Raw genomic sequence first — 14,509 nt, 5'->3', positions numbered from 1 at the left:
CATTGAGAGTTTAGGTCTTGAGGTCGTTTGTATTCTTACCCTTACCAAAGGGTTCTAATATTATTGTTACCAAAAGTTTCTAATACTACTATTATTTACCTTATTTGTTAACGGCTCCGATTTGTATATTGCCCTTATTTTGTACTCCCACTGTCTTAAATTATTTGTTTTATACGACCCTTAAGAAATATTAATTATGAGAGTATATTTGATTACTTTATCTTTATTTATGTCTAAGTTATAATATATTTACATTATGTTTACTCATTTTTATGTGTAATCTCCATTAATCATAAAATTCTATTAAGATTAAAATAGAAAATATTAATTAATTGTACTTTAAATTTCTAAAATGAAAAAGCAGGAGGGAGTATTATTCACGTACAACGTACTAATTATATTTAAGAATGGGCGGGTGCTTTTGTAGGAGTTCCAAAAGTGTCTCTCCTCAATTCAAGGCACTGCTTTTCTACTTTTGACAGAACTTAAGTCACTTTGTTGCATTTTGTCTTCTTTGGTTTGTTTATCTTGATGCTTTTCGTAAGGCTGGTTGATTACCTTTAACATGTTTGACATAATGACTATTTGTATTTTTTTTTTCCGGATTAGATCGAGTATAGTGGTGGAAAGAAAATGGAGACAATGAAAATTGATTGGGTATGTATGAACAAAATTGTACATGTGAGGTTTTTGAGAGAAAATTGTGTTAGGCTTGATCCAAAGCGAATAATATCATATCGTGTTAAGTGTATCTCTGAGCTAATTTAACATAATTACGGGTGTTAGAGCTAATGATTTGGTGTGACTAGTATGAAGAAAGCGACGTGATGGTGTGGGGCCGCTGCTATTGCCTTTGCCTATCTATGGATCAATATATGTACTGGTAGCATGGAGACGCACAAAACAAAGAAGCATATGGATTGGTAGACATCAATTACTCAGATGATGTTAGGTGACATACAATTAATTTTTCTTCAAATTAGCTCATGAACGATGATGAGTCAAATGAAACTTAGTTCATGATGAGATTGTTAGGGGTGTCGAAAAAAAGTTACCAATAAGATATTGAATATTCTTAACAGTTTGAGATCTTTTGGGGAAAACCGTACACATTTAATTTCAATATAACGATCTTACACCAAGTTAACTGTAGCTTTGATCAATTTCGCCCAATAAATTGAAAATGACAACAAACTCTCACTAGCATTACCAAACTATAACCTTTGGGGGCGTTTTGACTTCACAACTTGACCTTAGTATTGTAGTAACTGGGAATCAGAAAAGTAGTCAATTTTTTCTTTATACTTTCTCGGTCCCAAAATGAACGAAGGCTTCAGAGAATGAAAGCCAGCACAATTTTGGTGCAGATTTTGGGGTGTAAATTAAGCTGCACCTAAAAGGTTTTGTTGAAGTAAATGTAGTAAACATGAAGAAAGATTTATTAACTTATAAACATGAAGAAAGATTTATTAACTTATAAACATGAAGTAAGATTTTGCCTTGCATAGTGTTTAACTGAACATATGAACAGTTATGATTGATTAGTGGTTTTGTGTAATGCAGATTAGAGGAGTCAGATCAAAGATTGGCAAGAATGAGTGTCTGCTTTGCTGCGTCGACTTCCTTTTTCATTTGGTTGAGACCTTAGTCCGTTTCTTCAATAAATATGCTTATGTCCAGGTAGTTTGTCTAATACTTTTGGTGCCATATCTTTGTCCATTCTTGAAGTCATGTTTTGATTTTTCAATATATTTGTAAAATATGTCCCTACAAATGGACATTTTTACGAAGGTCTTATTTCACCTAACAACGGCTGACCATCTTTCGGGGACGATAATCTCTTGTCCAGACAACTGAACTTCAGATCCACAATTCCCTTTTCTTCCTCAATTGCCCATCCGTTTGGTACCCTCTATAAGTCTTGCATGGTCACTTCTTACCAAAATAAGTAGCAGTTCCATATCAAAAACTAAAGAGTAGCAGTTCAACATCCCAGAAAGCAGTTTTCTGTAATTCATGATAACATATAAGAAGAAGAAAATAACAACAATCTAGTTAACAGTATGCTTAACAGACTTTGAGTCAATTACTTCTTTTTGGGATCTTACCTAGTGGTACTTCCCTTTTTACTCATATTGAAAGAGACTGAGTGAAAATCTTTTGATTTTTTTCTGTAGTAGTCATTGTAACATCATTCATTTGAGTTATCTCCAAAGGATTGACGGAGTGGTTGAGGTATAGGAGTAATGAACCTGCAGATCCCATGATCACATCCTAGCTACAACACTCATCATGAACCCATCTTCTATATTCTTGAGGAGCATCCAACACTTGTACCTGTTTATTATAGGCTGCCCGTATTAGTTGAGATGTGCGCAGGTTGGCTTAGATACCGCCTTAACAAAAAATATTCACGTGTCATATTCTGGAAATTAGGTGTATAAATAGTATTGCATACATGGATAATAATAAATCTTTGGAGTAACTAGAGAGTGACACGGCTTTAAGTTACACATCTCAAGTCTTTGTCCCACTTAGGGTTGTGGTGAAAGGAATTTAAGGAAATATGTGATTTAAAGTGGCACATGCACTAATCAGTTAGTTCTTTGAGTAATTAATCCATGTTGGCTTTGGGATATTGCTGCCCATAAAATGTAAATGGGCTTCCAGGCTTGAGTCACGACAGAACAAAGAATGGGCCACTAATGAGGCATGAAAAGGATGCTGAAAAGCATAGTCTCTATTTGACAGTCTTTGACTTCTGTAATTTTTATATAATACATGTAGTTACCTGCATTTGGATTGCTATTTAAGCTGTTGCCAAACAGTTTTATCTTTCAAGATAGATGGATTTTCAGCAAACAAGGCCCATACCATACTTCCGTTTCCAGGATGAGCAAGATCTGAGATGGGAAGGGTCCTTTGGAAACCTTTCATATATCTTCCTTTGAACCTAATATACTTCTTGTACTTTAGATACCTACCACTTTTGTCTTATTTGATGATGATGGTGTTCTTATCATGCATATACAAGTCGCACTTAGCAAAATTTTGCGTTGTAGTGAATTTTTTTAAATTTCACCAGAAGCAGATGTCAATGAGTTAGTGAATTTAATGTCATATTTCAAACATTCTCCTTCGCAGATTGCAGTTTATGGTAAAAACTTTAATCGCTCTGCAAGAGATGCCTGGGAGTTGTTCCAATCAACTGGGGTTGAAGCACTTATTGCCTATGACTGCTCTGGTGCTGTTATATTGATGGGAACTCTTGTGGGTGGGCTGGTAGCGGGAACTTGTGCAGGAGTTTGGACAAGGATCAAGCATCCTGACAGAGTGATGATGGTTGGTTCTACTTCCATGTTGATGGGAATGATCGTGGTAAGTCATAGTGTCAGCAAACCGCACCTCCCGTCTTACTTTTAGTATCTGACAGGGTCTGCCTCGTTTTTTCTCTGTCTGAAACAACTCCCTGTCCATATCTCAATTAGTGGTTTTGTATTGATGTGGAAAAAGAAATCCATTCACACTAAAAATAGCCACATAAGTTGAGCCAGATCAATGCAGAGAGCTAGAAACCGTGATTCGGTGTCTTCTTCATCTTTTTATTTTTAATTCTCTTTTTTTGTGTGGGGGGAGGGGGGTTGGCTGCTTCATTATTTTCTTTCCATTTGTCTGAGTCTTGATGGGATAGTTATTCAGTACCTCTGCTGGTGGGATGTAGTACTCGACGAGATAGTCGAGACGCTGGGGTGGCTTTTGGGTGAAGCCTCTAAAGCCTAGGCTTTAGGCCCCTCATTTTTGGGGGCTCCATTTTTCATCAATATAGATTATTTTTGAAAAGTTATAAAGTATTTTAAGTACTTTTTTTACATTAAAAGAAAATAGTTAATTAATTTACAGAAAATATGGCCCCTAAATCAATAAGTAATGTATAGTATACAAATACTCAATCTATATTTACTATATTGACAAAAAAGAAGGCCCTAGATTGGTTTTTCGACAATGCTCAATCTACTTTTAATCTTTCTCTAAATTCTAGTATACTTCTATGCTTTCACATTCTTCTTTGTTTCTCCAAGAGAATCTTTGACCATGTTGCTATGAAAGACAAGCTACAATCTATGAATTTGCTATTTTTGTTTATCTCGAGCACCAAATAAGTATGAAATAAGTATTCTCAAATCAAGTTATCAACTTCATAAATCAGGTTCATTATTTCAAACTTTTCATTTTTTTTTCCATCTAAAACTGGCTTGTTTTTGATATTTTACTGCGTAATATATATTGTCTCTTTAACTATTTATTAGAATATAAAATATGTCAACTAGAAAATATGAATCCGGTTGTTCAAAACTTAAAAAGGAAGAATTGCATCTTTGGTACAATCTCAAAAAGGAGCTCTTGAGGAAATAAGTGAAAATAAGTGAGATATCTGACGTAGATCCTCAAAAAGTAGACTTCAAATGAAAAATAATTATGAATTCCTTTTTCTATTCTCGTTTTTGTGATAAAAAAAAGTTAAGGCTCCTCATTGAAGTTTGGCTTTAGGCTCCTAACAGTATTGAGCCGCCCCTGTCGAGATGTGCAAGATATTCCGTATACATACCATTATAAAATAATAATGATTGTTAGTCGCCAAGTTAGTTGCCTTTGAGATCAGCACTACACACTATTTGATGCTTAAGCTTGTTTTTGGTAACAAGGTCGATGCGAAAAATGTTGGGGATCTTTGCAACTAACCCTCTTGTGTCATGGCTCTTAATCTTCCCTATTATTTGTGACGTATGATATTGGCTTTCAGGTCGGACTGGCTACAGTTGTGGTGGAAAGCGCGGTGACATCCATATATATCTGTTATGCCGAAGATCCTGTGTTAATACAAAGATGGGATGCAGAGTTTTTCAACAAGATGTCGGAGATGCTCCACCAGCGATTACAGCACAGAAGTTCACGGGCAACACAAGTATTGACTAGCAGATTCGACAGCCAAATGCAAGAACCTGCTGCTGTCTGAATTCCTCACTTTTAGAACATTCATGTCTTAGCTCCTTGTCTGCATGTATTAGTTTTTTTATTGTTAATAGGTCTGTAGATAGATAAAATCCATTTTGGTCTATTTCCCATCTCAAAGGGAAGGGAAAGCCTCAGTTTAAGATGATCCCAAATAGCTTGTCTTTGATTTGTTTTTGTTTGTTTTAATTTAAATTTCTTAGGTTTTAGAGTGAAAGGGAAGTGAACTTTGAAGTTTGTCCTCCATCTTCACAACCCATTTTGGGAAATTGTATTTGTATTTATGACTCAGGTATAGTCTGTTTCTTTTAAGATTGAGATGTTTGAATGTGAATAAATAGTTGATTATCAAGTTGCTGTCTCTAAATATTAATTAATATGCATAATTAAGGCAGCTTGATTTCTTACTCCCTCCGTCCACTTTTACTTGTCACGTTTCGCTTCTCGAGAGTCAAAATTGTATAAACTTTGATCAATATTTTAAGATGTATTTTTTTATCATATTAATATGAGCAGAATTGCAATTTAATTTCTTACTCCCTCCGTCCACTTTTACTTGTCACGTTTCGCTTCTCGAGAGTCAAAATTGAATAAATTTTGATCAATATTTTAAGATGTATTTTTTTATCATATTAATATGAGTAGAATTGCAACTTATAGTGTTTTTCATATAGTTTCCGAACATCTAAAGATAAGTTTTAAAATATTGAATTAATCTCATTTAATTTAACTCCAAAAATTAGTCAAATTGACTCTCGAGGAGCGAAAGGTGACAAGTAAAAGTGGACAGAGGGAGTAGCATTTGAATGTTTATAGTTCGTCTTTATTTAAATGCTAATAAATATAAAATTTAAATGTAATTATAAGTGTATTATATTCGTAAGATATTTTTGAAAATTATTATTAACACGGTAGCTGATGACGTTGTTTATGAGGTGCTGCTAGGCAGTGATGGATGTGTGGTGGTCATGAAGTGGTGGCTAATGATTGTGGATTGTTGTTTTGGGATGATAATAAATAGAGTGGTGGTAAAAAGTTACCTTCGCTGGAACCTTAAAATGAACAATTTCGTAATAATTTGCTGACTTGTGTAAGATCCTACGGGTTATTTTGGTTATTGAGTAGAGTTATGTAGGAATTAGTTATCTACGGATTAATTATGCAAAGTTTAATTATTCATATATTAGTTATTTTACTTTATATTCTGCATAAAATAATACATAAATTGACTTATAAAAACATATTTTAGTTGTACGGGATTGTAAATATGTAATCAAATACACTGATTTTAATACATGAATAATTCACTTACTAACTGTGAACTAGGCTTGCTTAACAAAGTGATTTTAAAAGAAAGAATCACAATGGGCAATTCGCAGAATTGCCCTTCTTTTGGGGTGGTCTTTAAATTTTGCCCCTCATAGTTGAAATGTTTAAATTTTGCCCTTCGGCTAACACCCATAGGTTCCAGGTTCGAACCCACGCAAAAATTAAAAAAAAAATTCGCAAGGCAAAGTTTAAATTTCGCTATGCGCTTAACGATACACTTGTGAAGGAATTACCAAAGTTATGTCGACCCAAGATACTTATGCCTTGTGGGCGACTTGGCATAAGTATGCCGGTCCCATAACTTTGATAATTCCTTCACAAAGTTATGCTGATCCGGATAAAAGTTTGCCCATCAAAAGTATGCCCACCGCATAACTTTGTGAAGGAATTATCAAAGTTATGCCGACCCGATACGCAGCCTTAAGGGCGTACTTGGCATAAGTATGTCGGTCCGCATAACTTTGATAATTCCTTCACAAAGTTATGCCGGTCCGCATAAAAGTATGCCCTCACCGCATAACTTTGTGAAGAATTATCAAAGTTATCTGACCAAGATACTTATGCCAAGTCCGCCCATAAGGTACGAGTATGCCGGTCCCGCATAAAATTTGTAATTCCTTAACAAAAGTATGCCGGTCCCGCATACACGCGACCCAAACCTTGTCTATGTATTTTTTTTTTTAATTTATGCTTGAGCGGGGGTTCGAACTCGAACCTCATGATTTCGGCGCGAAAGCTCAAAGTTGAATGCGAAGGGCAAAAATTAAAGACCAAAGAATACGAGGCGATAATTTAAAGACTATAAATATGAAAAAAGAAAAATTTAAAGACCACCCTGAAAGAAGGGCACTCCGCGCAAAAAAATGAATCACAATAGTGCTTGTATCAATCAGCGACACAAGCCCAATCCCTAGTCACAAACATCAATAATTTTGTTATGGCCATGTATTGAAGGATTTTGTTTAGGCAAATCCTCAAAATGTCTTCTATCTTAATTAGGCCTTATATAATTGTCAGAACTTTACTAATAAGGATAAGAAAAAGATTAGATTTATCCCATCTCATCGTTTTTTGTATTGAAATTAAATAGTATAGTGGGGACTGAATTAGTGAACAAAAGAAGCGAATGGGCTTTTAAAGGGGAAAATGGATCCCCTTAATTTTGAGTACAACAAAACTTGGGCAATTTGCAGGATTGTCTTCCGCTGGGGCTGGTCTTTAATTTTTACCCCTCAAAATGGTGGTCTTTAAATTTTGCCCTTCAAGTAGAATTTTTGTCTTAAGGCAGAATTTGCATGGACAGCAATTCTCTGTCTGTACCCATCTGCCTTAAGGCCCAAATTCTGCCTTGCTAATTTTTTTTTTACTGAGTTGGGATTCGAACCCACAACCTCAAAGTATTAGGCGAGGGGCAAAACTCAAGGACCACCAATTTGAAGGGAAAAAATTAAAGACCACCCCAAATGTAAGACAATCCGCGCAAAAAAAGACAAAACTTTGTCATCCGTATCTGTGGACTACTTGGATCTACCCATCAGATCTGGACCACAGTGGAATTCAACCTAGGAAGCATGAATATGTAAATTGGATAAGGACCCCGGATGATAAGGACACATTCATTAACAAAATTGTATTACTTCTTTTGTTTGCAAAATCATCTATTCAAACCTATTGGTCCAACTACTTCTAGTTTGGTATTGCAATGCTTGACTCATTAAAGAGAAGCAGCAACAACAACAACATATCCGGTGTAATTTCACAAGTGGGGTTTGACATATGCATATCGCATATGCATGACTCATTAAAGAGAAGCGATTCTTTCTAAAATTTCTTCAGTTCGGCAACAGTGAGTGAAATGAAACATGAATTCATAAGATCCCAAGTCACAGGGGGAGCAAGGGTTCTAACTGCGCGCTTGTTGAAGAATGAGCGTGCGACTCATAGGTAGTGGCTTGGTTAGTGGCATTAACCGGTGTTGTAGCGTAATTGTTATTGCTTATGGACCCTAACCTAAATGATTTATCCATGATCTAGATGAAACTTGGTGAAACTAATTGTGGACATTTGAATGATTGTTGTTGAAGAATCAACTAGTGAGTATGTGCTTGTGGTTAGGGATGAAATGCCGCCTGAATCAGAGTTAGTTGAGTCTTCCCAAAATGTGTCGCTATAACACAAAATCTCAAATTAAAGATGGAGGAATTACATACATCCCACTATACTCTTTAGTGATGCAAATTTACATTAATTATGTTTTAGAATACAATCAAATATACATAATCAAATAGTTAAGGCCGGCACCATTTTTCAATTAGTATGAATTTATCTCGTTCACTAGTTAGATGGACTAAAGAATCATAATCCCATATTTTGCAAAGGAATGTAAATTATTGAGTAAGTAATTTTGATGGAATCGAGAATACAAAATACGAGGATATACAATTACATCGACCTTGTTTTTGTGGAATTTATTCAAGCATAGGAGCAGAAAAAGCCAAAATCGCCACAAATTTTATGAGACTCCCTCCTTCTAGTGTGTATACCCACGAGTCTAAAATCTGCTCTTTATAGAACAAGACATAAGTGGATTAAAATTTTATATTTGCAATGATATATATTAATCATTATGAGCTTGCAAATACAGCGGTCATTTCTAAAATGAGATTACGTTTTCTAAGTTAATGGTTTATGGATAATTTTTTTATTGTAAGTCTGATATAATAACCTAAAAATATAATAACAATCTGTTAAATCTACTATAATTTAATTGATAGTGTAGAAGCTTATTATACTGCAAGCATATATAATTTAAATCCTTTTAAAAGTAAAGTTTAACTTCTATATAAACACACTGACTTTTAAATCCTGTTAAAGTAAAGTTTAACTTTTGTATAAACACGCTGAGCTATGAAATAAATTTTACACTATTATGTTCCTTAAAATAGTTACATACATGATGTATGAAATTAGTAACCTAGGATATAAAACGAATAATTAGCTATAAGTCTACAACAAATAAAATTATATATTGTCTTTTTGTATGGAAAATTTAAACTAAAAATCATTACACCAAAGATTGTTGGTGCTAGCAATGTAATGCCAAGTTGAAGTTGTTTGCGCCATCCATATTTCATTTCAACTGGCACGACACTTCTAGCTTAAAGGCTTACTTTCTAGGCTCCTTATTTATCGTCAAGGACAAATAAATTGATCAGAAATAGTTATCCAAGATGGCTAGCTTCACTATATTAGTTATTTTACCTTATATCCTGCATAAAATAATACATAATTGACTTATAAAAACATATTTTAGTTATGAATGATTGTAAATTGATAACCAAACACACTAATTTTAATACATAAATAATTCACTTACTAATTGTGAACTAGGCTTGCTTAAACAAAGTGATTTTAAAAGAAAGAATCACAATAGTGCTTGTATCAATCAACGACACAAGCCCAATCCCTAGTCACAAACATCAATAATTTTGTTACGGCCATGTATTGAAGGGTTTTGTTTAAGCAAATCCTCAAAATGTCTTCTATCTTAATTAGGCCTCATATAATTGTCAGAACTTTATTTATCAATAAGGACAAGAAAAAGATTAGATTTATCCCATCTCATCGTTTTTTGTAAAGAAATTAAATAGTCTACACTGTTGTGGGGACTGAATTAGTGAGCAACGAAGCAATGGGCTTTTAAAGGGGAAAATGGATCCCCTTAATTTTGGGTACAACAAAACTTTGTCATCCGTATCTGTGGACTACTTGGATCTTCCTATCAGATCTGGACCGCAGTGGAATTCAACCTAGGAACCATGAATATGTAAATTGGATAAGGACCGCTGATGATAAAGACACATTCATTAACAAAATTATATTACTTCTTTTGTTTGTAAAATCATCGATCCAAACCTATTGGTCCAACTAATTCTAGCTTGGTATCGCAACGCATGACTCATTAAAGAGAAGCAGCAACAACAACAACACACCCTGTGTAATCTTATAGGTGGGGTCTGACGTATGCATATCGCATAGGCATGATTCATTAAAAAGAAGCGATTCTTTCTAAAATTTCTCCAGTTCGACAACGGTGAGTGAAATAGAACATGAAATCATAAGATCTCAAGTCATAGGAGGAGCAAAGGTTCGAACTGCGCGTCTGTTGAAGAATGAGCATGCGACTCATAGGTAGTGACTTGGTTAGTGGCATTATAACTGGTGTGGTAGCGTAATTGTTATTGCTTATAGACCCGAATCTGAATGATTTTCCATTATCTAGATGAAACTTCGGTGAAACTAAGTGGAGATTTGAACGATTGTTGCTGAAGAATCAACTAGTGAGTATGTACTTGTGGTTAGGGGTGAAATGCCGCTCGAATCAGAGCTAATTGATTCTTCCCAAAATGTGTTACTATAACACAAAATCTCAAATTAAAGATGGAGGAGTTACATCCCACTTTACTCTTTAGTGATGCAAATTTACATTATGTTTTAGAATACAATCAAATATACATAATCAAATAGTTAAGGCCAGCACCATTTTTCATTTAGCATGAGTTTATCTCCTTCACTAGTTAGATGGACTAAAGAATCATAATCCCATATTCTGCAAAGGAATGTAAATTCTTGAGTAAGTAATTTTGATGGAACCGAGAATACAAAATACGAGGATATACAATTACATCGAACTTGTTATTGTGGAATTTATTCAAGCATAGGAGTAGAAAAAGCCAAAATCGCCACAAATTTTATGAGATTCCTTCCTTCTAGTGTATATACCCACGAGTCAAAAAATCTGCTCTTTATAGAACAAGACATAAGTGGATTAAAATTTTATATTTGCAATGATATATAATCATTATGAGCCTGCATATACCGCGGTCATTTCTAAAATGAGATTAAGTTTTCTAAGTTGATGGTTTATAGATAATTTTTTTATTGTAAGTCCGATATAATAACCTAAAAATATAATAACAATCTGTTAAATCTACTATAATTTAATTGATAGTGTAGAAGCTTATGATACTGCAAGTATATATAATTTAAATCCTTTTAAAAGTAAAGTTTAACTTCTATATAAATACACTGATTTTTAAATCCTTTTAAAGTAAAGTTTAACTTCTATATAAACACGCTGATCTATGAAATAAATTTTACACTTACGTTCCTTAAAATAGTTACATGATGTATGAAATTAGTAAGGATATAAAACGAATAATCAATATATAATATAAAGCTAGGAATAAACAATCCTATGTGGCACCTCTCAATGGCCAAGGATTCTATTTATCTTTTTTCTCCTTTTTTTGGCTTTTTATATCATTTTTAATTATTTTATTTCAATTTAAAAATTCATCTCCATAGCTCACACCCCTTCATCTTCATAACTTGTATTAATTAGTATTAGTAATTAATTTCATAATTCTAATTTAGTATACAAGTTATGACACCTAATTAAAATCACCAACATTATATATATTAATTTTTCAGTAAGAAAAGTTCAAAGGACAATGCAGGAAATTAAAGCTGTTTTTAAATAATTTTTTAACAATCCTACTCGGTACTTCCTCGCTCCTATATTTCTTCTTATCATGTAGTTATAACTAATTTTCTGTCTATCTCCCAAATTTTTTAAATTTTTTTTGAACAGTAAATGAACAGGACAAATGAACAGTACTTTTTAAACAGTACCTTTTTTTATTTTTTTTGTATATTTTTTTATTTTTTTTTATTTTATTTTTATGGTTTTTGTCCAGTCACGAATTTTGTTATACCGTTCATCTCTTTCTCTTAACCTTTGTTCTTAATAGCAGTCTTCTTTAACCACACCCCGGTAACCACGGCCAACATCGTCTTGTATTTAGACATTAAAACGGCCTCTTTTAAACCTAGAAATTTACAGGTTAATCCATCGAGGTTATTAAGAAGTTAAGAGAATAACCATATACTAAGGATAACAAATTCATGAGGATAAGGAAGTAATTACTTAAACATAATAATCACAAAGTAATTTACATAGTAGGGAGATTAGTACAGAAAACATAGTAAATAAACTTACATGGTTTGAAGAAGGAGGGAGGTTTCCCTTTCGGGGAACCCCAAAAACTACTTCACACTAGGGGGTAGTTATTAAAAAACTTAATACTATTTTACAATAGGAGTTTATATTACACTGGTTTTTGGCTGGGTAAGGGATTGGAGCATTTGATGAAAGGGAAGGGGAATATGAAAGTTTTCTAGAGAGAGGTGGTTGTTGCTCTTGTTCGTGATGTCTTCGCTTCTCCACAAATGCTGCTATTTATAGGTGTCTTCGCGGACTTCAACTCCGGATTTCAAAATGTTGAAGAATCTTTTGAGTTCAAATAGGGTCTCTCTTTGGGCCCCATCGTCACGTGAACTTTTTCAAAAGAAAACTTTATCTTCTTGTCCGCTAGCTGATCTGTCCATTTACTGTAGCTGATCTGTCCATTTACTGTAGCTGCTTTATTAAAGTTACTTTTAATAAAGCTCTCTTTTTCTGCAAATGTCTTCTAGCCATTGCTTTTGTTCAACGAGTCTTTTGTCTCATCATGACTATTTTTTCCACTACCTTTGTCCGATTATTTTGCTTTTCACACATACACATACACACACACACACACACACACACACACACACACACATATATATATATTACTATTATATATAAGAGGGAATGTGAGGACTTTTGTAGTCCTCACAATAATTTCCCAAATTTTTAAAAAAAATTTTATTAATTACTTTTATGTCCTAATTTTATTTATTTAAATCAATTTTTTTGTTTTTTGTTTTTAAAGTCCACTTTTCAAAAGCTATCGAGCCTGGGGACTTTTGTAGTCCTTACAATAATTTTCAAATTTTTTTAAAACTTTTTAATTAATTACTTTTAGGTCCTAATCTTATTTATTTATGTCAATTTTTTTGTTTTTGTTTTTAAAGTCTACTTTTCAAAAGCTATCAAACCTCCTACCTCATTTTTCACGTTCTTTGATTTTCGATTGGTGCTCGATATCCGCATTTGAGCCCAATTAATCCAGAATAATTCGCACCGCATCGCGCTTATTCGGGAGCGCTTCCTCCAAAGATTTTTTCCATATCCATGTTCAAACCCCTAATCCCTAATTAAGAGAGGAGCGGCTCCATCTGTCCGCACAAGTTAAATTATGTATTTGTCTTAAAAGTTCATTAACTATGTATAGATTATTTATTTAGAACTAAATAACTTCAGAAAATTAGGATACATAAGTTATAATTTCATCAAAATGGAAGTTAAAATATTAAAGGAGTGGAATGAAAATTTTGCTTTTATATAACTACCCACTTGTGGGACTACAATGGGTATATGGTTGTTGTTGTTGTTGTACACTTGTACTAACACAAATTATATTTTTTTAGTTAAAATATCTGCTTTATATCTTGAGTTTGGCCCGGGCCTCACATAACTAGTTAGCTATAAGTCTACAACAAATAAAATTATATATTGTCTTTTTGTATGGAAAATTTAAACTAAAAATTATTACACTAAAGATTGTTGGTGCTAGCAATGTAATACCAAGTTGAAGTTGTTGCGCCATCCATATTTCATTTCCACTGGCACCACACTTCTAGTTTAAAGGCTAACTTTCTAGGCTCCTTTCAAAGATAGACTTATCGTCAAGGACAAATAAATTGATCAGTAATAGGTTATCCAAGATGGCTAGCTTCACTATGAAGGGGTGAAAATCGTTCACATCCGATAAAATTGAAAAAATAGCAAAAATAGCTATTCTAATGGCAAATCATATATACTATAGTTTGTTAGATTTAGTAGGCGTTTGGTCATAGATTTCAAATATTTTTAATTTTATTTGGAACTTAATGAGTTGGCGTTGAAGATGAAGTTGTGTTTAGTTATTATTTGGAATAACATTCATGCTTGAATGTACTTAAATAATATAACTTCAAAAGTGAAAAATGAGTTGGAAAACATGTTTAAACTGTTTTAGAAATTTGAAATAAATATTGTCAAGTTGGATTTAAAATTTTCATGGCCAGACATTAATTTTTAAATAAAGTGACAAATTATTTGAGAAGAAATTGAATAGTTTTTATGGCCAAACAAGTAGAAATTCATCCTTCATTGCAAATATTATTTCAGTTAGGTGATTTT

General features: G+C 33.4%; 1 protein-coding gene across 1 annotated transcript; it reads left to right on the top strand.

The window, feature by feature from the left end:
• Positions 1–1,539: 1,539 nt before the first annotated feature.
• On the top strand, positions 1,540–5,362 carry LOC132067701 (protein PNS1). Its single transcript, XM_059461003.1, has 3 exons — positions 1,540–1,680; positions 3,145–3,378; positions 4,802–5,362. Exons 1-3 carry the CDS (start codon positions 1,558–1,560, stop codon positions 5,012–5,014), a joined length of 570 nt encoding a protein of 189 aa, XP_059316986.1. The 5' UTR covers positions 1,540–1,557; the 3' UTR covers positions 5,015–5,362.
• The last annotated feature ends 9,147 nt before the right edge of the window (positions 5,363–14,509 follow it).

The sequence above is a fragment of the Lycium ferocissimum genome, chromosome 8 (genome assembly GCF_029784015.1).
Source record: "Lycium ferocissimum isolate CSIRO_LF1 chromosome 8, AGI_CSIRO_Lferr_CH_V1, whole genome shotgun sequence".
NCBI lineage: Eukaryota > Viridiplantae > Streptophyta > Magnoliopsida > Solanales > Solanaceae > Lycium > Lycium ferocissimum.
The sequence above is the reverse complement of the archived record's forward strand: the minus strand, read 5'-3'. Positions and strand labels throughout refer to the sequence as shown.

What these genes read in the sequence shown, in the direction of transcription:
- LOC132067701 (XM_059461003.1), top strand. Translation starts at nt 1,558, where the DNA reads ATGCAGATTAGAGGAGTCAGATCAAAGATTGGCAAGAATGAGTGTCTG. An exon ending in ATAAATATGCTTATGTCCAG is followed by an intron (nt 1,681 to 3,144) that starts GTAGTTTGTCTA and finishes TCTCCTTCGCAG; the next exon opens with ATTGCAGTTTATGGTAAAAA. An exon ending in TGTTGATGGGAATGATCGTG is followed by an intron (nt 3,379 to 4,801) that starts GTAAGTCATAGT and finishes ATTGGCTTTCAG; the next exon opens with GTCGGACTGGCTACAGTTGT.